Source organism: Bubalus bubalis, chromosome 23, assembly GCF_019923935.1.
Source record: "Bubalus bubalis isolate 160015118507 breed Murrah chromosome 23, NDDB_SH_1, whole genome shotgun sequence".
NCBI classification, from domain to species: domain Eukaryota; kingdom Metazoa; phylum Chordata; class Mammalia; order Artiodactyla; family Bovidae; genus Bubalus; species Bubalus bubalis.
The window spans coordinates 18,676,593-18,701,162 of NC_059179.1; the positions used below are offsets into that span (position 1 = coordinate 18,676,593).

Consider the following 24,570-nt stretch of genomic DNA (forward strand, 5'->3'; position numbering starts at 1 on the left):
CTGGAGGGCACTTATTTTCTTCTGTTCTTCATTCACTAAATAATTTTCTGAGGCCCCCTGGGCCCAGCCTTTATGTGGCATTGCAGGGGCCGGGCTCTCAGCCACTGTATCTAGCTCGGGGCTTTTATACACAAGGACGTGAGAAACGATAAGCCTGCAGCAGCCACCATGTCTCAAACAGAGCGGCACGCTGAAACGAGCAGTGAACTGGGAGTCCAGAGCATCTGATTCCTAGCTCTAGGTTGGCCCTCAACACCCATGGGATGCAAATGGAAGCAAGTTGCCTAACCAGCCCCCATGCTTGAAACAGAATGGAAGCCCCAGGATAGCAAGTACCACTGGTGGACCAAGGGTGGATGCACAAGGGAGTCAGCTGTCCATGGAGGATTTTTATAAACAATCAACTAATGGTTGATCTGCTTTTTATTATCACCATATACCTTCAGTTCTAAAGAATGTCAATGAGAGAAAATGCCTCACCAAAAAAGTATTTTAAGTTCTAAACAATTGCTACTGTTACTATTGTTTTACTAACATAAGTAAGCTTTAAACTGACATGCTTTTACTACTTATCCTTGAATAAACATTAAATTTTATATAGATATTAACTTGAAGAACTCCCAGTTATTCAATTGGCCCAGACACACATGAACCCAGCTACATGTGTTTACTTCTAGAGTAGATTTATCGTGGAATCTTTTAAGCTTGCATGCGTGCTAAGTCACTTCAGTCGTGTCCAACTCTTTGTGGCCCGGTGAACTGTAGCCTTCCATGCTCCTCTGTCCGTGGGATTCTCCAGGCAAGGATACTGGAACGGGTTGCCACGCCCTCCTCCATGGGACCTTCCGGACCCAAGGATTGAATCCGCGTCTCCTGCAGCTTCTGCATTGCAGGCAGATTCTTACCGCTGAGCCACCAGGAAAGCCTTCTTCTAAGCTTGAGTGCGTAACTGATAGTAGCTCAGTCATGTCCGTCTCTGAGACCCCATGGACTGGAGCCCACCAGGCTCCTCTGTCCATGGAATTCTCCAGGCAAGAATACTGGAGTGGGTTGCCATTTCCTTCTCCATCTTCTGAGCTTACTTCTGGATAAATTTAAAGAGAGATTGAAGAGAGATCCCCATCCACCCAATCGCTAACGCCTAATGCTTTAGGTAGAGTGGTGGGGGTAGGTCGCCTGCGCCATCTAGTGGCCGAGATGGTGATTATCAGCACTTGTACCTGGACTTTCTCATCCCGGAAGGCCGCTCAATGGAATAGGGTAGTGAGATGTGGAGGCTATTGAGTTCTTGAAATGTGGTTTATCTGAATTGAGATGTGCTGTAGTGTTCTTGCCTGGAGAATCCCAGCGATGGGGGAGCCTGGTGGGCTGCCGTCTATGGGGTCGCACAGAGTCAGACACGACTGAAGCGACTTAGCAGCAGCAGCAGCAGCAGGTGTAAATTACACCTTGAAGACTTAATGCAAAAAAAAAAAAAAAGTAAAAGAACTTCCCTAGGGGTCCAGTGGTTAAGACTCTACACTTCCACTGCAGGGGGCATAGGTTCTACCCCTGGTCCCGGAACTAAGATCCCAGATGACCTGCAGCAAGGTCAAAAAAAAAGGTAAAATATTTCACAATTGTGCATAATGATTAAATATTGGTTTTATATTTATTGCATGTTAAAACGGTAGTACTGGAGCAGGGGGAGCAGCAAAGGAGCTTAATTAGACAAAGCCAGCTCCAGGGCTGACTGCCTCCCCTGTCTGTCTAGACAGCAGTGTGCACATATGTTCCTGCACTTCTCAGGGCCTTAGTTTCCTCCTTCTTAAAATGGATTAATGATACCACTATCATGGGATTTTGATGATTAAATGTGATAGGGCATATAAAAAACTCCTCAGACACAGTGGGTGTTCAGTGGAATCTGGTTTCCTTCCTCTCAGAGCTGATAAAAATGCCAGGAAAACTAGAGGAGGTGGCTTCTCCCAGGCACCGTCAGAGGTACCTGATTAGCTTCTCTTCTCCCACATTATTGCTAAGTTGCAGGTGCCTTAGCTGAGTCATCGGGTTCCCTCATTGTGGAGGATCAGCTCCAGCTGTGGCCCTCCTGGATGACCCCCCCACCACCATCAGCACCAACTGTGCACCCAGCACCAGCCACAAGCTCGCTCTGCACCCTGCCAGGCAAGGCTGAATCTGCCGTTCTGCCTGGGTGTCTCCCAGTCCTCACACCTGCTCCTCCCCTTCCGCCGTGAGCCACGCCTCTCCCCGCAGCCCCTGCATCCACACCCACGACTGGGCACACACTGCTCACCCACTGCCACCTCTACAGAGGCAGTTCTCAGTGTTGCCCCTGGTCCAGCAACAGCAGTATCGCCTGGGAACTTGTTAGAAAGGCAGATTCCTGGGCCCCCCGACCACCGGAATCAGAAACCCCAGGGGGCAGAGCTCCTCAAGGCTGCAGCATGTCCCCCAGGGGATTCTAATGGTCAAGTCAGAGCCACGGCTCCGCAAAACCTCGCTCAGCCACCAGGCCTGTTCTTCTCAGCTCCTATAGCCAGGTCTCACCTTCTCCCCGCCACCTCCTCTGTCCTGTGACCCCCGGTACCTGACACCATCCTGTTCTCTCCGCCTTGCCCACACTGCCCACAGTGATGCTGACCACACCTCAGTCGTAGCAAACCTCTGCATTTTCTGTCACACAGGCCAGCCACTTTTCTATTTCTTACTCAACAGTTTTAAGTCTGACACTAGTTCAAATATGCATGTTAGTCTGGCCCTAAAGAACCTATAAATTCAGACAATATACAAGTTATATTTTTCCATTGCACATTAAAATAAACCCTATTAAAATGTGGAGTTCATCCAAAGAACCACCTAAAAGTCATTTGGGGGAAACAGAGCCTTAAGTGTGGCCTGGCTCTCCCAGAGCACACTCCACCCCCCACCCATCCCCCAAAGCCTCAATTTCTCCTTCGTCTCTCATCTCACTTCACGCTTCTATCAGTACACCCTTCCTGAACTACTGAGTTAACTACCCTTTCATTCACCCGCCCATGACTCTGATATCCCTGAGGACTCCCCATGAAATGTCACCAGCCCAATAAGTACATATGGGATGACTGAACTCTGGGCCCCCAAGATGTGGCCACAGCACCCCAGACTCCCTCCTTACATCCTCTGCTCTCTGCAGTATCTCCAGAAAGTGTCCCTGGGCCTCCCTACCCCAATCTTTGCACCTTCTCTCTAAGAGCTAAACCCTTAAATCGTTAGTACCCAGTCAAAAATAACCTCCTTCATGCCCCTCAATATCTAGTCCAGGCTGATCTAGACTAGACACACACATACACACACAGACTTTCTGTTGGGGTATAATATATATTGAGAAAAGTACACATATAAGTTCTCAGTTCAATCAATTTTCAAACACTGAACACACCTCTTTAAACAGCACCTCAAAACTTCCTCTTGCTCACTTACTTGCCATTAACTAACTGCCCACTGTCCACCCCTACCCAAGAGTAAGCACTCTATTTTCTAATAGCAAAGATTCATCTTGCCCATTTTTGTACTTGAATGAGATCAAATGGTATGCAGTTTTATGTCTGATGTTCAGCCATATTCTTACATGCAATATAGATCACACGTTCTCATGGCTGTGTACTATTCAAAATTCCACTGTATTACTTTCCTATTCCTGCTGTGACAAATTACCACAAATTTAGTGGCTTAAAACAACAGCTTTATTATCTTACGGTTCTGGTGGTCAGAGGTCAGAAATAGATCTCCTTGGGCTAAAATCAAGGTGTCATCTAGGCTACGTTTTTTTCTGAAGGCTCGAGGGAAGAACCTACTTCTTTGTCTTCTTCCATTTCTAGAGGCCCCCATACTCCTTGGCTTCTGGCCCCTCCATCCTCAAAGCCAGCAATGGCTGGTTGACATTCATGTCACATACTCCACTCTGACACTTCTGCCTCCCTCTTCCACGCTTACAGAACCTTATGACATTTGCACATCCTGGTAACCCAATATAATCTCTTTAAGATGAGTAAACTCTTAATCCATCTGCAGCCTTATTCCACCTTGCTATGGAAGATGACATACTCACACGATGTGAACATCTGAGTGCCCTATTCTGCCTGCCACACCCACCACTTCTGTCTACTGTACTGCTGATGAGCCTTTAGGTTGTTCCAGGACAAGAGTGCCGGTGAGCATATTTCTGTTGGGTATAGACGCATCAGGGGACTCCTCACATGGCTCAGTGGTCAAGAATCCACCTGCCAATGCAGGAGATATAGGTTCGATCCTTGGGTTGGGAAGATCCTCTGGAGAAGGAAATGGCAACCCACTCCATTATTCTTGCCTGGGAAGTCCCATGGACAGGAGGCTGGCAGGCTACAGTCCATGGGGTTGCAAAAGATTTAGACACAACTTGGCAAACCACTCCAATATCCTTGCCTGGAAAATCCCATGGACCGAGGAGCCCGGTGGGCTACAGTCCATAGGGTCACAGAGTCAAGCACGACTGAGCCACTAAGAGACAGACTAGAAACTAAACAACAATAAACACATCAGAGGAATAACCGACCTACAGGTTAGGTGGTCAGCTTCTGCAAACTCTGCTGATTCTTCCTAAAACAGCTGAGCAAATATAACACTCCCACCAGCCACATGATGGCTCAGTTGGTAAAGAACCCACCTGCAATGCAAGAGATGACCTGCAGTGCCAGAGACCTGGGTTCAATCCCTGGGTCAGGAAGATCCCCTGGAGAAGGAAATGGCAACCCACTCCAGTATTCTTGCCTAGGAAATCTCATGGACAGAGGAGCCTGGTGGGCTACACTCCATGGTGTCACAAAAGTCAGACACGACAGCGCTAAACCACCACACCAGCAACAACACATACGTTCCCCTTGCGTTCTGTGTTGCAACGTTTGGAATTTTCCTTGGCTCTCACAGACACCAGATGCTTCCTTGCCCCTATGCCTCTCTTCATGTCTGCAGGGCCCAAAATGTTTCACCCAGCCACCCACTCATTTCCATTGCTGTTCCCAAAAAGCAAAAAACACAGTTGGACAAAATCAGGCCATTTTCTGACCCAAATCACGAATTTGTGTGGCTATCCGAGGGCACTTTCAGTTCAGTTCAGTTCACTTGCTCAGTCGTGTCCGACTCTTTGCAACCCCATGGACTGCAGCATGCCAGGCCTCCCTGTCCATCAACAATTTCCAGAGTTTACTCAAACTCATGTCCATTGAGTCAGTGATGCCATCCAACCATCTCATCCTCTGTTGACCCCTTCTCCTCCTGCCGTCAATCTTTACCAGTATCAGAGTCTTTTCAAATGACTCAGTTCTTCGCATCAAGTGGCCAAAGGATTGGAGTTTCTTTTTCAGCATCAGTCCTTCCAATGAATATTCAGGACTGATTTCCTTTATGATGGACTGGTTAGATCTCCTTGCAGTCCAAGGGACTCTCAAGAGTCTTCTCCAATACCACAGTTCAAAAGCATCAACTCTTTGGTACTCAGCTTTCTTTATAGTCCAATTCTCACATTCATACATGACTACTGGAAAAACCATAGCTTTGACTAGACGGGTCTTTGTTCATAAAGTAACATCTCTGCTTTTTAATATGCTGTCTAGGTTGACCATAACTTTTCTTCCAAGGAGCGAGCGTCTTTTAATTTCATGGCTGCAGTCACCATCTGCAGTGATTTTGGAGCCCAAAAAGATAAAGTCTGTCACTGTTTCCACTGTTTCCCCATCTATTTGCCATGAAGTGATGGGACCAGATGCCATGATCTTCGTTTTCTGAATGTTGAGCTTTAAGCCAACTTTTTCACTTTCCTCTTTCACTATCATCAAGAGGCTCTTTAGTTCTTCGCTTTCTGCCATAAGGGTGGTGTCATCTGCATATCAACAAACCTATTACTTACCGAATCTTATGATAACAGCAACTTCAGGGGCCACATGAACTCCCTCCTCCCTCTCAGAGCCATTAAGTCACAGGCACCACAGTTGGTCTAACATGTGCCCTCCAGAAAAGCTTCCCCAGATCTCTCAGTTAGACTCTGTGCCCCCGTCTCTGCTTCGACAGCACTCAGCTCTACGTTGCCACTTCCTGGGTGACATTAGAATCCACTGTCTCTCCCACTGCACTGCATCGCAAGGGCAGAACCAAGAAGACTGGATATAGCTCCAGCCATGGCATCTACCACTCAATGCAAGAAAGCCCAAGTCCTCCTGTGTTCCTCGGTGACAGGCACCAGCACCCTCAGCACATTTCCATCCAGGAAGGAACCAGCTTCCCCGACAGATGATCCTTCTGTTACCGGACAGGTCTGATCCAGTTCAGTACATTTACTAAGAGCCTTCTCTGTGCCAGGCACTATATGAAGCATCGTGGGAACAGAACATGAACAGCTCCTGCCTTCAAGGAACTCAGGTCTCCAAAAGCCCACAATCAGTCCTCTCCTTTCCTGCCATGGGTCCCAGAAATACAGAAACAAGGGTCTTCCCTCCTCCACCTCAAAACAGGTACAGTCAGCCAGGGAGTGAAAGGAGATACTGTCAACACACTCACTACAAATTAGGAGATGGGATTCGTGACATAAATAATCTCCAGTGACAGAAATGAGATGGCAGCCTGGGGCAGGCATGTGGGGGATTGACTCTTGAGTGGCAGGAGAGAACTTTCTGAAGTGATAGGGATGTCATATATCTTAATTGGGGTGTGAGCTTCAGGGATGGAGAAATCTGTCAAAGCCTATCAAACGGTACACTTGGTAGAGTTGATTTGAAGAGAGACATGAACTCAAGGGTCCGCACTGCCTCTCACTGCCACTCACGTGCTGGCTCATCTCAGCCCCAACTCACCATCTTTCCAAATCTCTGTTTCTGCCAGTAAGAGTAAAAATCTTACTCTAAGCCAGAGACAGGGGCGCGCCCTGGCTGAAGCAGGCGTGGGAAAGCCGGTGTCCTCAGAGCCCCTCCCCTGTGCACAGGGACCCCAAGTGCCACCACTTCTGCTGAGTCCCAGGCAGCTCTGACTGGCTCTGACTCCACATCTATCTCTCCTTGAGACTAAATATATCCTCCCTTTCCTCCAAACCAGATGGTTTCTAGACTCGTCGGGAAAGAGGAGGCTGGGGAAAGCGAAGCAGAGACCAGGAGGAGGGCCATGTCTCTCCTCTTCGCCCCAGTTAGTTCAATGCAGCACATACAGCGAATGTTCAAGGCTGCCATCCAAGACCCCTCATCAATGGTCAATTTCAGCTACATTCAAGTGCTTAATAAAGCCTGGATTACTGGGGCATGAGGTTTCCACTAAGTCCCAAGGGCTTTTCACCAGCAAGAGGCAGAAGGCCCTGGCCCTAGACTGCCAAGCTGTACAGTATGCCTAATGGGTCCTTATGCCTAGGACAATGGGGAATGGGGGAGGGAGGTTACATTTTTAATGTTTCCTCTCCTCTGATCAGCACAGCTTCCATCTCTGCTTTCAGTAGCTGTCTGCATCTAGGAATAGGAAGAGCCTTCTTAATACACACACATTTCAGTCTCCACAGTTTATAGCAACATTTTTATCCACATGGAAAATACAGGATACACGCCACCTACTGTGAATTCATTAACTTAAAAATATCTTGATGGATCACAACATGGACAAACCCTAAAGGGCAGCGCCCCCTCTGGGAGAGACAGGCAGCGCTTGACACACACCCTGAGCGAAGTCCTCTTGTAGGAACCTCACCGCCCCAGGGCTGCAGCCCACAGGTACTGGTGAGCTGGACCACGCTGAGGATTCCCAGAGCCAGCCATGAATGGCAGGAGCCAAGCCCAGAGAAGCCAAAGGATAAACCTGTCACTGCTTTTTTCTGCCCTCCCCTCCACTCCCCATGGTGGTCTCAGGACTAAAAGAAAAGAGGTGGTGTGACCACAGGAACTGATGGAGTTGAGGAATAGGTTCTGGGGAAGAAAGAATAGCCTCGGATTAGAGCCCCAGGAGTTGTGGGGGGAAAAGCAACATAAGTCATATATGTAATTTAATATTTTCTAGCAATCACGTTAAAAAGATAAAAATAAACAGGTAAGATTAATTTTAATAATTAAACAATATACTAAAATATCAAGGAATCAATATAAAATTAGAGACATTTTTATATTCTTTTTCTTATTCTTTGAATTCTGGGGTGTATTTCACACTTAGAGAACATCTTAATTTAGACTGGCCACATTTCAAGTGCTCAGTATCCACATGTGGCCAGAGGCTACCACACTGGGCAATGCATGTGGGAGAGCAACAAATGAGGATAGACTTTCCGGTGGGGGTGTGGTGTGTTTCAGTGGGCACTAACCCTCCTGGGTCTGAACACTGTTCCTGGAGGGCACACCAGGCTATCACCCCAGAGCCAGCACTGGGCATCGCTGGAGAAAGTCCATGGAGACCCGGGTCCCAGTGGGAGCGGCGCAGCGCTGTGCAGAAGATGCCACGTGGGGCTTGAGGGCCAAAGCCAGACTGGAGGGCTTGTGTTTGGCTCCCATGGTTTTTGGGTTTTTTAAGTGTCATTGTATTTTTATTTTCCTTTATACTTGGCCCTGTTCTTCCCAATTCACCCCTCCCCCAGTTTTGTGGACTTATTAGGAGTTTTTCCATCATGTGATAGCTCCCTTTATTCTCATCTGTTTGGCTGTTCATTTGAAGATAGCCAGTGGGAGGAACTTGTATACAATTTGTTTTTCCTTTAATATTTATGTATTTGGTTACAGGTCTTAGTTGACGCATACAGGGTCTTCAATACTCATTGCAACATGCTGGATCTTTAGTGCAGCACGTCGGATCTAGTTTCCTGACCAGGGATTGAATCCAGGCCCCTTGCACTGGGAGCTCAGAGTCTTTGCCACTAAACCACCAGGGAAGTCCCTCCCATGGTGTTTTTCAATCTCTCAAAGCAGTTGTTGTTTTCATGACCTTACACTTCCTTCCTGGCTCCTACAGACATTGGGTGTGTGACCCTGCTTCAGACCACAGTTCTTAAAGCCCTGGATGTTAACCTTGACTCTACCGCTTTTTAGTTGACAATGGATACATTAAACTCTTCATATGTGTCTTTTACTATAAAACTGGAGTTAAGAATACTTCACAGAGAGACAAAAAATAAAAGAATACTTCACAGAGATGTATGACTTTAACGAGAGAAGGAATTAATCGGCCAGCACAAAGCTTAGTACATAAGCACTCAAAAAATTGTGGTATTAATTTTTCATTCAGACGTGAATTCCTTAGAGGCCCTATTATATTCTTCTTCCAATATTGGAAAACTGGCAAGTACACAGGCAGGAGAAGCTCTTAAAAGCATCCCCGACTTTGGTGCCGAGGAATGGCTTCCACAGGTACAATTTTAAGACAGTCTGTTTCCCTTCTTTGTTGCCCACGGATATGGCTGTACTGAATTAAGCATTCCTTGGGGCCAAGGCATCGAAAATTTTAAAAGACTGACTTCCAGTAATAAAAGGAGAAAGCTAACAATGACACCAAGGGCCCCTCCTACTAATCTGCATACTGGTTCCAAGGCCGAAGACTGGGGATCTGGGCACTGGGTGCTTCCAATAAAGGATAAGATATTAAGGATCAAGACCTGGCCACTGCTCAACCCCCATTTTTGGTTTTGCTTTTTATAGGGAATTTAAGAGGCTAGGACATAAAAGAAGCACTGAACAAACCTGATGGTCCCACCACAACCCTCTAGCCTAGGTCTCAGGCTTCTTCACCATTCCCACTCTCTGTGCTTCTAATTCAGGAATTTAGGGGGGGCAAAAATGGGCCACCTGCCATGGGGCACAAAGGCCCTGGAGGGGGAGAGAGCAGGAAGACTCTTCCCAGTTCTCTCTTTCCCACCTCCTCACCCCGCTGTGTATGCATGTCTGCTTCTTCACTCCGTTCTGTTACTCAATGATTAATGGTCATGTGCTCAGCACTGGACTACACATTTGAGCCTCTTCCTATTTTTCAGAGTATCTCCTGTCCCTCTACCCCTTTTCCTTTTGCATTACTGAGTTTCCCATGTGCTGTTAGGAGTCCCTCCACACTTTAAAGGAACAGAACTAGCTCCTTTTTCTATTGCAAATAATATGAACTGGTCCTTGGGGGATGAGGGGAGAGTGACAGACGGTCTGAGTGGCACCTTAGGGAGCTAACACAGCTCAAGAGGAACACATAGGCAGGTAATGGAGCAAAAACAAGAGTTTTTTATTTCTATTCTGGATGTAACTCTTTTGTTATCAAAAATAACCATGTCAGCATCAGTAAGCAGCTGATGATAAAATGTGTCCTTGGCAGAGAGAGAGCAAGTTAACATTTAATGAATACCTGCCATCTGCCAGGCACTGTGTAAGGCTAGTGGTGCTCCGTATTTAGTGGCCAAGGACTCCTCTGGGATTCTTATGGAGGCTCTGAAAATCTCTGCCTTAGAAAAATTCAAACATACACAAAATTTTACATAGAATTACAGGAGCAAAAGATTCCTGAAATCACAAACTCCAGATTAAAACCTTTGTGCTAAGCCCTTACACGTGCCTCTTGAGCATGGCATCATTGAGATGCTATCGTTACCCACTCCCTTACAGAGTGGGGAACATGCCCAAGCCCACATATGTAAGTGACAGAAACAACATCTCAAGCAGAGTTGTCTAAACACTGCAGCTTGCTGGCCTAGATGGAAATGTCACTTGGTTTTCACTGTTACTATAACCATCACTCCTTATTTTAAATGAGGAAATAAAGATTATGTGAGAAACCGAAATCTGGGCAAAGCATTCTGGACTCAGCCAAGGGAAATCAGGAAACTCAAAATTCCCAGAGGTTCCAATCCCATTTCCAATCAGCCAAAAAAGCCCTACTCCCCCTGAACCCACCCACCCAGCTGGAGAGCAAGCCAAAGACACACTGTTCTTAGTGTCCTAGTCCTCAGAACAAGAGGCCACCTCTGTCATAACAACTCAGTCAAACTGAAAACAATTTTTTTAAGAGGCAACCTCTCTTTAAAATAACCCATCAGTCAAATGTAAATGAAGAGACTGATCAAAGCCTATAGATATGAAACAAAAGAAATTTAATTTCAGAATATTACATGAATATAAAAGAAAAACAATACATGTTTCTTTACAGTTACATATATATATATAAAGGATATAGTTGAATAAGAATGAAAAAATTAAAAATGGTTAGACAGTTAAGAAACCTTGCTTCTCTTGTTGAGCGAGCTTGGGGGTAGTGAAAAGGCAAGCCTTGCTATGTAGAAAGGACCCTGGGGCAGGGGTGCTTTTCCCAAGCAGTTCTGCTGGTCCCCAAACATGTCTGGGGGAGTGCTCAATGGCTCTTTAGCATCTGCTGTGGCCTCGCACACTCTAGTTTCCATGGTAACCCAAGCACTCAGGCTATTAAGTCTTAACTCCACCTCCTCGCCAGCCCTCCCATCCACTCTCCACCTGTGGAAACAGCTCAGCATGACCTGCGGAGGAAAGCCAGCTTTCCCACAGTGAGTTTTAGATCGGATTAATTACCACTGGTCTGAAAAGCTTGTCCTTCTTATAAACCTGAATCTTCCCCAATTTCTACAGCAGTCCTGCCAACTGCTGGTATCCAGCTTTGGATCCAGGTCCTGTCTTCAGTACCAAGGCTTCCAGATGGATACAGCTCTCTCGTGGGGAAAGGAATTCTACTCAGAAAAGACTTCAGAATGAAAGCCAGTTTCAAGCATCTGTGTGAGGCTCTGCAGGAAGTAAGGAAGCAGATGAAGTCGAGAGACCATTCTGCAACCACAGGATCTCCCGGAAGGCGGTGTTTTAAACCGTATCCTAACAGAGGTTTCTATGAGGAAAGCTGAACAGAAACACTGCTGTTCCAGAGGAGAGAATGGCTCTGCTCTGACACTCTGGAACCACTGGCTTTCTTACAAGCCAACAAAACAGCCACCGCTGGAACACCCAGTGATCACCGCAGTTAACCCCAAATTGCTCTGTTTCCCAAGGCAGCCCACTGTCATTGCTGACTACGGAAGAATCGTTCGGGGTAATGAGCTGGTGGAGGGCCAACCACAGTTTCAGTTTCCATTCATGAGGTACCACCTCCCTGACTGTGTTTTGGCACTCAGGTACAATCAGTATCATCTAATCCTCTTTTGTTGCTGCAGTGGAGTCTTTCAAAGCAGGAACACTGCACCACTGAACCAAGTTAGAAAGTTAGAAAGTCCAGTGCCCAAGGTTTTCACTGATTCAACCACGATAGCTCACCCAGTGCCAACTGATCTGAATTAAGGAAGTGGTCTGCATTTTTTATGCTTGAGCCCACACAAGATATACTGCCTCCCATTAATATTACATCAAAATCCACCGCAACTGACCCCAGAAACAAAGGAAAATTTAAAAACAAGAGGCATTTCCAAAGAAATTGTTTTAACATGAAAAACAAACATAAAACAGAATTTTTAAATATTACATATTTTTTAAATTGTTGAATACTGGCTCAAAAATGCCTGCCCACCAAGTCAGAAGGGCAACAGTATCCTCCTGTAGCAAATGCTTAAAAGGTCTTTGTTTTTTCATTCTCTGTTAAGATTCCACAGGATTAGAACAGTTACATATTATAAGGCAGAAGAGGTTATGCTGTTTATTTCTCAAATCTGGATTCCAACTACATCACAGCTTCTGTTAAAAAAACAAACAAGAAAAGACCTATCATACCCTTACAGCAAGGGAAATCTTATTTAATAAATACTTTAATGGAACACACATACCCAAATACCCACATAAACTGCCCAAAGGGGCAGGCTATATAAAAACACATGACAGGATCTCTCGCCACCCCAGCCCCAGAGCACCAGCCTGGATTAAGCCTGGATTACTAACTGCACTCAACCAACTAAACCTCAAATAGAGCCTCCCTCAAACAGAACCACAGAAGCACCTCGATGACAAGGAGGTATGAGGCCACTGCTCCGCTCCCTCCACCTGTGCCAGACCACGTTTAGCAGACCACACCACTCCAGGATGCGACGCTTAGACAAACTAAGAGAGCAAGTATTGAGTTAAGGGAGGACACCACTTTCACCTGGCCATACCAAAAGGGGTCTGTTTGAACTCACTGATAGCTGGTGCAAGAAATTTTATAAGGAAAAAAGTCAAATAGAACCCTACATGTATGAACTTGCTAATAAGTATTTTTTAAGAATGACATAAAACTACTGTAGAGAAAGGGACTTTTGAGCAGCTTTATACTCCTAGCCATCTATTATTCACAATCGATCAAGTTGGATGGCCAAACTTCCCATTGTTCTCCACTACTGTTGTTACAGTGGCAGAAAAAACAGAGAATACAGCGGACAAGACTGACTTCCATACAAAAGCAAACTGCGCTCCCCAGAACCATGTTTTGTTTCAGCAATAACACACCATTTCAACAGTTTAAAAATAGGGCAGAAGTCAGTTTGCTGGGCAACTGCCTCTCCCCTGAGGCCTGACTCAGCTCCGGCACACAGGGTAAGAATGGTCACATATCGAACAGAGCAGGCATAAGCTCCCTCCTGCCCTGCTGCTCTCTGGACAGTGATGTCTCACACTGGATCAGAGCCTTGCCACTCCTCTCAAACACATGTGAACATCCCCAACCCAGTCAAAGCTCCAGCCCATCTCCAAACTACTCCTGGTGCCCACTGTGACAAGGAAAGGGGCGGGCCAGCAGCCATTCTTGAACACAGGTGATAAACCACAACTGCTTCCAAACAAGAACATTCTTTCCTTTAAATCTCTCAGTCCTGCAGAGAAAGATGCTCGCTTCTGTCCTCTGAACTCCAGCTTGCTCTCAGGAGACGGTCCAGCCTGCACACCTGATCCCTTAGAAGGATGCAGTATAATCTCATCCATCAGGAGTCGTCCTGGCCATAAAGCCAGCTCCAGCCTAATCCTACGCCGGAGCTTCCACTACATACAGGTATTTCAGCAAGCCTCAAGTAAACTGTTGGTGATATGCCTTGAGTCACAGTGACTGGGCACAGAAGGCACCACATTGGCACCAGAGATGTTTTAGGTGAGAAGAATCTGGATGGAGGAAGGAGTTCAGCAACCATATGACTATTCTGACATCACTGAGGAAAGAGGAAGACAGGGAGGGAGACAGAAAGGAAGGAGGGAGGAAAGGACACAGTTCAACATCATTTGTTAAGATATTGCATCATTCTGAATTATTCAATACTACAGGCCAAACACCTATAATCTCAGGCCCAAGAAATCATAAAAAAAAAAATTCTCAGGAAAGCGATAAATTCTTTGGACACAAATAGGTACTGAGGAGTACAGCCTCATAAGACAAAGAGCTTAAGGTGAAAAAGAGAAAAGACATCTGGCTTAGACCCCATTTCAACTACCTATCCAAAATATGGCTTTTTAAAAAATAAGAAAAAACAAATAAACAAAAACAATACCCAACATATCCCCAATACTATCAAAACAGAGAAAAGTCCAAACTATCCGTTAAGAATAACATCAATCCACTAGGATTGTCTGTACTTTTTTTAAAAAATCACTGCAGCTGAGCACAAACTTCAAATTTTCAACAAACAGAACCTGCCTAAACAAACACATGGACTAGGCAGAGGAGCCTGCCTGGTTCTGCTCATTGACGTGCTGTGTGTAAGCTGGTTTGGCTGTTTAGTGGTTTCCCCAGAACACTTTTTTTAAAGAGAGAGAGAGTCGCTAGCACCGGTTTAGTAGGCAGAATCTGCAGACATCTCCGCTGAGTGAGGTTAGAGGTATCAGTTGAGTCACAGGATTAGTTGACTTTCACAATTCAACACACAGCAGGCGCGCTGCAAGTCCCAGCTTCTCTGTGGGTGGTCACGGCCATGGGGCCACAGAAGGAAGAATTCTGGGTGGACAACAGGAAAACTCTGGATCCTTCAGAAGAATCCTAGGCTGAAACAGAAAAAGGAACATTAAATACATTTGTAAGTATTTATTTCTGCAAATATCCCACCTAAAAGCTAGAGAAATAAATACTTAGTATTTTCTACAATGTGAGGGTTAGAGATCTGTTGGATCATCGAAAAAGCAAGAGAAACAGAGAAAAACATCTACTTCTGTTTTATTGACTATGCCAAAGCCTTTGACTGTGTGGATCACAACTGTGGAAAATTAAAGAGATGGGAATACAAGACCACCTGACCTGCTTCTTGAGAAATCTATATGCAGATCAGGAAGCAACAGTTACAACTGGACGTGGAACAACAGACTGGTTCCAAATAGGGAAAGGAGTATGTCAAGGCTGTATATTGTTACCCTGCTTATTTAACTTATCTGCAGAGTACATCATGAGAAATGCTGAGCTGGATGAAGCACAAGCTGGAATCAAGATTGCTGGGAGAAATATCAATAACCTCAGATATGCAGATGACACCACCCTTATGGCAGAAAGCAAAGAAGAACTAAAGAGACTCTTGATGAAAGTGAAAGAGGAGAGTGAAAAAGTTGGCTTAAAACTCAGCATTCAGAAAACTAAGATCATGGCATCTGGTCCCATCATGTCATGTAATGGGATACCAACGTATCCTTCAAAAATAACTTATGCTTGGGGAATAGATGGGGAAACAGTGGAAACAGTGACAGATTTTATTTTGGGGGGCTCCAAAATCACTGCAAATGATGACTGCAGCCATGAAATTAGAAGACGCTTACTCCTCAGAAGAAAAGTTATGACCAACCTGCTGCTGTTGCTGCTAAGTCGCTTCAGTCGTGTCCGACTCTGTGCGACCCCACAGACGGCAGCCCACCAGGCTCCCCCATCCCTGGGATTCTCCAGGCAAGAATACTGGAGTGGGTTGCCATTTCCTTCTCCAATGCAAGAAAGTGAAAGTGAAAGTGAAGTCGCTCAGTCGTGTCCCACTCTTAGCGATCCCATGGACTGCAGCCTACCAGGCTCCTCCATCCATGGGATTTTCCAGGCAAGAGTACTGGAGTGGGGTGCCATTGCCTTCTCCGATGACCAACCTAGACAGCATATTAAAAAGCAGAGACATTACTTTGCCAACAAAGGTCCATCTAGTCAAGGCTATGGTTTTTCAGTGGTCATGTATGGATGTGAGAGTTGGACTATAAAGAAAGCTGAATGCCGAAGAATTGATGCTTTTGAACTGTGGTGTTGGAGAAGACTCTTGAGAGTCCCTTGGACTGCAAGGAGATCCAACCAGTCCATCCTAAAGGAGATCAGTCCTGGATGTTCATTGGTAGGACTGATGCTGAAGCTTAAACTCCAATATTTTGGCCACCTGATGTGAAGAGCTGACTCATCTGAAAAGACCCTGATGCTGAGATTGAAGGTGGGAGGAGAAGGGCACGACAGAAGATGAGATAGTTGGATGGCATCACTGACTCAATGGATGTGAGTTTGAGTAAACTCCGGGAGTTGGTGATGGACAGGGAGGCCTGGCGTGCTGCAGTCCATGGGGTCACAAAGAGTCAGACACGACTGAGCGACTGAACTGAACGGAACTGCGGGTTAGAGAGTCTAACTGAGAATTGTTTAGTCTCTACCAAGTAAGTATCATTTTGTTCTCTTGCCCTAATCTCACTTTATTAAATCATCTTAATGGCAAACTAGCTTTACTGAGTGCGTATTTTGTGCCAGGCATTGCTGAATTCTTTATGTACATTGTCTCATTCACTCTCACAAAAAACTGCATGAAGTAATGTTCTTGCCATTTTATAGGTAAAGAATCTGAAGCCTATGCAAATGAACTTGCCCTAAGATATATAGCTATTAAGGCTGCGGACTAAAACCTAGTCTAACTGAACTCAAAGCTCATATTCTTACCACCACTACTCCTCTCGCCAGCGAATGTTTACTAAATGCCTCCTGGATGCAAGGTAGTCATTACTGTGCAGAAGACAAGGGCGGGGGGTCACAAATACATTAAGTTTGGCCTTTGTCTTCCAAAAGAGAAACTAGCTAAAGAAGTAACACAAAACATATGAAGTAAATAACTAGATAAATCACATTAAATGTCAACATTTTAGCAATGTCATTAAGAGTTCAAAGGAAAAAGTACATTTGTCTGAGTTAGCCAAAGAAGATTTCGCAGAGGAGGTAGGGTTAAGGCTGGGCTTTGAACAATGGCTAGAATTCTGACTGCTGAAAATAATACCCATTAATACAAAGGTGCTAAATCAGCAGTTCTCATCTGCGAGTGATTCTGCCTCCTCCCCTGAAAGGGATATTTGGCAATGTCAGGGGGCAGACACTGGTTACAATGGGAAGAAGGGTACTGGCATCCAGCGAGTAGAGACCAGGAATGCTACGAACTCTCACACAATGCACAGGACAGCTCCCCACAGCAAAGAATTATCTGATTTAAAATGTCAATAGTGCCACCTGAGAAACTCCAGGCTAAATACATGTCTTTGGGTATACACTATGATGATGATAATAAAATTGCATTATCTTCTTCAAAAAAAAATTTGTTCCTTTAATAAAATCAACATCAAAAAAAAAAAAAAAATCTAGTACTGTATTCATTGTGTAAAAGAAAGGGATGGCAGGCACTTGGATCTGTGGACCTGGAGACTAGACAGAGTTCAGATCTGGAGCTGCAGGCTGGGGAAAGGGTATCAGAGAACAGAACTGAGCTGCAAAAGTAGACCAAACTGCTAAGGGGACAGGCATGGCGGGGAGGGGAGGGACAGGCAGAGCCTTAAGACAGAGCACTGAAAAAACATGAAAAGAGGGAAGGGGAAGCAGACGACAGTAAAGCACTGCAGAGATGGAAAAAAATTAAGAGGAAGGAAAAGAAGGAGAATAGTGTAAAGTCATGACACCCACAGGTGTTCCCAGACAGAGCAAGTGAACAGGGAGAAGGTAAAGTGAAAATACCACTGCCTAAGCCAGTGGGAGGTCATTCATTATCTGTGGGCCTCCACTTTTCTGAATCATTAACATTTTTGAGAATCTTATAAAAACTATATATTCTCTCTTCCAGAAAGATGTTCATATGCACCTACACATAAAACTCCATCAATAATACCAGGAACTTTATCAGAGCCCTTAGAAAGTCCACAGTAAACAGGAAGAATCCCTGCTCTAAAACTTCTTGGTAAAATATTAAACTAGCTTATTTTTTTAATGCATTTCTTTCTTCTAAAAGTAGAGCTGTCGACATAGACAGTATTTCTTGATTATCTTCAAAAATGAAAGCAATAAAAGGTGTAACTACTACAAACAAATGTATCCTTCAAAACTAACTTATGCTTGGTTTGGACTTAGATGATACAAGTAGAAATCTTTAGACACACATACTCCAAACCCTGAACTTGCCTCAGTCAGTCAACTGAGCCTACAAGTCAGAGGCAACAAGGAAAGAAGAGAGAGTTCACATCGTTCATTCAAGGATAAGTAAGAAGACCATACTGAAATCTAATTTCCTAGAAAAGAATAAAGATTCATCTGTAAGGATTGGGCTTTTGTTCTCATTCTATTGCTTATGTCTCAAACAGTAAGTATGCTTGTATTTCAATGGTAAAATGAGCATATCAAACCAGAAATTACTTCATCTGCCATGCAAGCCTTATAGAACCAGACCAAGTCTTGCCCAGTTTTCCTTAGTAACAATTACTGCTGCTGCTGCTGCTAAGTCACTTCAGTCGTGTCCAACTCTGTGCGACCCCATAGACAGCAGCCCACAAGGCTCCCCCGTCCTGGGATTCTCCAGCAAGAACATTGGAGTGGGTTGCCATTTCCTTCTCCAGTACATGAAAGTGAAAAGTGAAAGTGAAGTCGCTCAGTCGTGTCCGACTCTTCACGATCCCATGGACTTCAGCCTACCAGGCTCCTCCATCCATGGGATTTTCCAGGCAAGAGTACTGGAGTGGGGTGCCATTGCCTTCTCCAAGCAACAACATGCTTTCAAAACATTGTTTTAATTGAGACTCATTAGAAATCTAAGAAGTAGATACAACTGTTAATATTATCTCCATTTTTGGAGGAGAAAGTGGGCTGAGAGGGAGTGGCTGGTCCTAACCACAGACCCCCTGGGCTTTCCCGTGAGCCATGTGCATTTCTCCTCAGAGAAAAGCACAGCAGACAGTGCCCTCTATCGGCTGAGCCTTGGGCAATCAGCAGTCTCAGCACTAAATTGTCCTTTTTACCCTAAACATCCTTAAAAACATGTTGTATGATCTGATTTCCAGAGTCCTTTAGCATGAGCTCTGTATTTGGAAAGCCTAATTGAATAAACAAAGCTAAAGTCTACACAGAAAAATAACACAATTGTTCCATGTTTGCTGAGCACCTTCTCAGCACTCCTGTACTTGGTTTCACAAGTTAGTTTACACTTGCTTTTAATTTGCTTAACAAGTACTCTTAAAATATCCTTCCCATGTGTCCTGTCTGTCTGAGGATTCAGCGACCCTGTGGGTCTGTATTCACAGCTCTGCCCTCAGCACCTGGGACAGTTCTAAGTAGATGTTCAGTAACCATCTGCCACATGAACTCCAAGGTAAGGACCCAGCCTTGTCATTTTTACATCACTTCCAACTACCACCATACCGCACTAGGAATTCAAAACCTGCTGCTGACTGACTAGATGCAGAAAGGAACGACATTCACTAAGACATACAGGATAAGTGCAATTAGTACCTTTTTTCCCCTCTTTCTTCCCCTCAGGCCATTTCAGTCTTGTTGGTGTCATCATGACAGCTGGAGAGCCAGAAAATAACTGCAACAAGAAAATTTTAGAGTGGCTTAAATGTCCTAATATCATTCCTATAAACAGATTTTGCTAACAGAGGAATTATTTACTTGTTCAATTTCAATATGGAGAGTTTTACCAACATATTCATATCCCATTAATCTTAACTGTTTTATTGCCAGCTTAATGAAGTAACCATTCCTGGAAGGATGATTCCGTGGCTAATGCAGTGTCAGGCAGGCCTGGCTCAAATGTTACCCACCCTGTGCAGTCTCCCAGTAAGAACTGCTGCCTCCAGCACTTTGAGTCTGGGTATTTCACTGCGTTTGTCACTTCTGCCTATGTCTGGCTATGTCCTCCCTGAACTTGAAATGTGTTTGTTGAATGAATCAGTGAAAGCCTACACAAAGAAGACAATCAGCATAAATGAAAAGATAGAGAAAAAAGGCTGAATGGCCCAAAGAAACACAGTAAAACAAATGACAGCATGTTAATTTTCTTCTTTTCTACAGATGAACACACACAAAGAAAAAGTACAAAGAATAGTATCTTACCGAGTTCATATTTTCTTTGCTGGCTCTCTTCAATTCACCAATGGCTACAGAATCCGGAGTAGGGTACTTGTTTTTCTTTTCTGACATCATCTGATTTCCTAGGACCTTCCGCTGATTTAGGAAAAGAAAATATTTGATTTATAAACAGCTACTATATCTGTATTATATATATCTATACTGGTCTTCAACACTACAGTTTCTTAAGTTAAAAAATCTCAGCTCTCTGCTAAAGAGTCCCACAGGCATCTTACATGAGAGGTCAAAGCATGTTACTAAAAAACCTAAGATCATTGCCCTTCTTTAGGTGATCACTATTCTTCTTTACACTATCTAAGGACTGAAATATTAAAAGAAACTTTATAGTTGATTTAAACCAACTAATATGGGCCAATTACAATGTTTCTGAGGCCATAAAAGAAATGCCAGTTACCTACCAGTATAATTTTTTCCCTAAAGACATGTCTCTGGCAGCTTTTACGAGTCCCTCCTCCCCTCCCTACTAAGAGACACTTAACACAAGGTCCACTCTAAGATTTTGCTTCCCTGTCATGTCTTCCTCACACAGGATTGGAAAACTTGGAAAAATTCTCTAAGAGCTCCTATTATAACCACAAGAGGATACGGGCCTTCTTAAAAAGGTCATGTGATTATCCTGACATTCACTGCAACACTAAAAGCCCTTTCATCTCTGAACAGCTTAGAAGCTGATGTAACCTACTGTAACAGCTGACAGTGACAATTCTACCATCTTTGAAGAAATCCTCTCTTTCTTCTCCTTAGAGAATAAATTTGAATTCCGAAAAAAGAACATATCAAAACTAGAACATTAAACTTTACAATATAAACATCAGTAGGAATATTCTGATGCAATAAATCATTTACATAAGAGGAATTTTGGAGGAAAAAATCTAACCAAAAAAAGGTATCAAAGCAGGAAAGAAATCAAATAGCTAAAACACAGAAATGCTGGAAAAATAAGGCCAGTCCATCTTCCTTTCAGAAGTCAGATATCACCACGTAGTAAGCTGAATAGGGCATGCCAGGAGTCACAGGACTAGCTATAAAGCTTCCACTGAGTTTTTTAACAGACCTTTCACGATTCCTTTGCTGTCAAGCAGAAACCTACATCTATTATTAGCTTGAAAGTCTCCTCATTTACAATGAAAACACTTAATCCTTCTGTCCTACGAAACTTGCTAACACTGTGTTTAAATTATTGTTCTGAAATGTTTTCTCCTGATAAAATTATAAGCTCTTTTATAATTCTAAAGTTTTAAATTCTCTCTCAGTAAAGAAGAGAGCAGATGCCAAGAGAATATTATATTCTTACCTTTCAAGCAACGATTAGCAATACTTCTAGAACCAACAGCAGAAGAGCTCACTATGAAGAAAAAACTACAGCCATCTAACTTCAGTTAAAGGAACATTTCTTTGACTAACACAGAGAAACATTTATTTAACTATTACTTTCCTTATTACCAATCATCTCTATGGCCAAGAAGAGCGACAGACTTTCCTTGGTTTCTTGATGCCTGGAAATTTGAACCCCCATCATCAGCTATCTACCGCCACCTGCTGGCAATATGCCTTAGTTACAAGTTCAGATGATCCATGAAGACCGGAGTGAACTGAATATACAAACAACGATGGCAGCAACAGCACAGAAGTATATGTTGCATTTGCTTTAAAAACAAGATTTTTAATGAAGTTTTAGATGAAGAAAAGAAAACAAGTGATCAAAATGTGGGGTTTACCTAAAAGTCACTAGGCTATTAGAAAATCTATTTCTAGTGCCTGTCAACTTTTTCACTTCTCCGTAACTTCAGCAACCTGCACAGTAAATCAGGAATGAGGACTCTGTCCTTAGCCCCGGACGACAGCAAAGGACCTTTATTTCTATTACCCCTTACTTTTCCAATCACAGAGTCCCTTTCTCTGATTTGAAACACAGCAGAATGCTTTGAAAATCAAAAGCATTTCCAAATTCTATCCTTTTCTCTTTATAAGCGAACCCTTTATAGAACCCCAAAGAATGGAACAAAACTGTTTATGCCTAAGAAGAGCCAGATTGTTACATTTTCTCACGATCAACACTGAAAATGACAGCACAGCATGCCTACCTTAATGAGGCCACTGAAGGACCGTGAGCGAGCCCTTTTCCGCACCGGGGGAGTAGAAGGTTCACGTCCCGGTGTCTGGGTCCCAGAATGCTTATTAAACTAGAAGCAAACATAGAGAACATTTTGTTACAGTCTCCCATCAAGTGACAGCATTCTGTGACAATTAATAGCTAAATGTAAATACCCAGAGACGTCCAGGAATAAGTCAATGTGTATATACATGGATTAGTAGGTTGGCAAGCAAATCACAAAGGCAGAAATTATGCCACCAAGAAGTCAAATTTTATTAAATTAGCCTGAGGGTAAGTTAAATACTACATACCCCAAAGCAATCAAATTGGAATCAGATCAAGCTTCTAGAATTAGATCTAACCACCAGTTTACAGCAAATACAGAGGACTAAGGAACATCTTAAATAATACCACAGGAATGCAATCAGCAAAATCCTGACTGTGGGAGACAAACAATCTGCCTTCTTTCACAAATAAAGTGCAAAGAGAGCGGGAGGATGTGTGTATGTGTGTTTAAATGCAATGTGGTATCTGGACTGGCCCCTAGAACAGAAAAAGGATACTAGTGTTAAAACTGGTAAAATCCAAATAAAGTCTGCAATGTTAATAGTAATGTACTAATGTTAACTTCTTAGTTTTGACAACTAAGGAGGAACATTAGTTAACATTAGAAGGAACTAGGTGAAAGGTATGGGGGAATTCTGCACTATCTTTGCAATTTTTCTCCAAATCTAAATTATTTCAAATTTAAAAGTTTAGTCAAACAAACAAGCTTCAGCAATTTTTAGGGAGAAAAAAACAGGGAGGGGAGAGAAGGGACCTATGTATTAAAAGAAACCTAGTAGCTGTACCAGCTTCCCCCAGAGAATGCATACCCTTTGGTCATGCCACTTCTAGGAAATAATCTGCAAAGAGAATACTTATGAACAAAAATGTATAAAGTAAAAAAATGCCTAATTTCCCCAATATGTGCAGCAGAGGACAAACTATATATATCAGGTTATATACAATGAAATATACAAGCATTAAAAATGCTTATAGACTTTTAATGACATGGAAAATATTCTGATATAATGTTATATGAAAAGGGTAGGGTATTTTAAAAATGGAATATATATTTTTACCTCAATTAAGCAAAAAAAATATGAAATATATATTCATGGAAAGAAATACAAGAAGGAAATACTTCAAAATGTGACCAGTAGATTATAGATGATTTTTAACTTCGTCTTGACACTCTCCTGGAGACTTCAATGTTTCTGCAGTGAGTATTCATTATTTTTATAATGATGGAGAATAGTAAAGTTATAGTTTTTTTCAAAAATAAATGGCAATATTTTAAATGTAGGCAAGGAGTTTACAAGCATGCATGAGAAAACACTTATGCTGTAATGGTTAATGAAAAAGGGAGAAATGAAAGTATATGATATGATCACAACTATGTCAAAATATATCCATAGGAAACAGACTGAAAGAATATCCAATATGTAAACCCTGGTAGGATGAGTGATTTATTTTCTTTTAATCATTCTCTATAATTTTCCAGTTTTCTAAGAAGAGCAAAACTAATGCTAGTTTTGTCCTTTGTATTATCTTTGACCTCAGTCTTCTTGATGAGAGAAGTCATTTACACTTGTCCTACCTGAATTACTGGCTTAGTAATCTTAGTAATCTTATTGGTAGAAACCAAGAATTAAACCACAAAACTGCTTTAAATCTGTAGTATTACTCAGCCATAAAATTCCAGTCACGGCACAATTTGCTAGATCTCAAAGTAACTTCAAAGAGAGTGAAAGAAAAATTTATCTTAAAGGACTTTGTCAACTGTTAAGAACAGCTCAGTTCAACATTTTTGGAGCACTTGTTTTTGTCTGGCCCCATGCTTGAGATAAACTATAAAAAATAAAAATAAAGACACAGACTCATCCCTCAAGAAGGTCCCAGTTGAATAAGAAGTCAAGAGGCTGACCTTGCCTGTTTAGCTAAAATTCAAGAAGGGTTGAGACAACATAAATTTCTTGAGAAAGAAACTAACCATGTCATCAGTATTTACACTGTGAGTCTCAAGATGGCAAATAAGAGACCTAATTTTGCTCCCACAGCTCCAAAATAAACAAACTTAGCCACTAGAATAAGTATCAGACTAGGCTCTTGATTTCATGTTTTCTAAC

General features: G+C 43.2%; 1 protein-coding gene across 5 annotated transcripts in view; it reads right to left on the bottom strand.

Moving 5' to 3' along the window:
• Positions 1-11,116: 11,116 nt before the first annotated feature.
• ARHGAP19 (Rho GTPase activating protein 19) overlaps positions 11,117-24,570 on the bottom strand; it is a 70,877-nt gene continuing 57,423 nt past the window's right edge. For all 5 annotated transcript variants that reach the window (XM_044935226.2, XM_044935228.2, XM_025274431.3 and 2 more), the window contains 4 exons: positions 22,389-22,487; positions 20,269-20,379; positions 19,663-19,741; positions 11,117-14,951 (listed from right to left, as the gene is read on the bottom strand). In XM_044935226.2, coding sequence (XP_044791161.1) covers positions 14,947-14,951; positions 19,663-19,741; positions 20,269-20,379; positions 22,389-22,487 — 294 coding nt within the window. In that variant the 3' untranslated portion in view covers positions 11,117-14,946. The remainder of the gene's footprint in view (positions 14,952-19,662; positions 19,742-20,268; positions 20,380-22,388; positions 22,488-24,570) is intronic.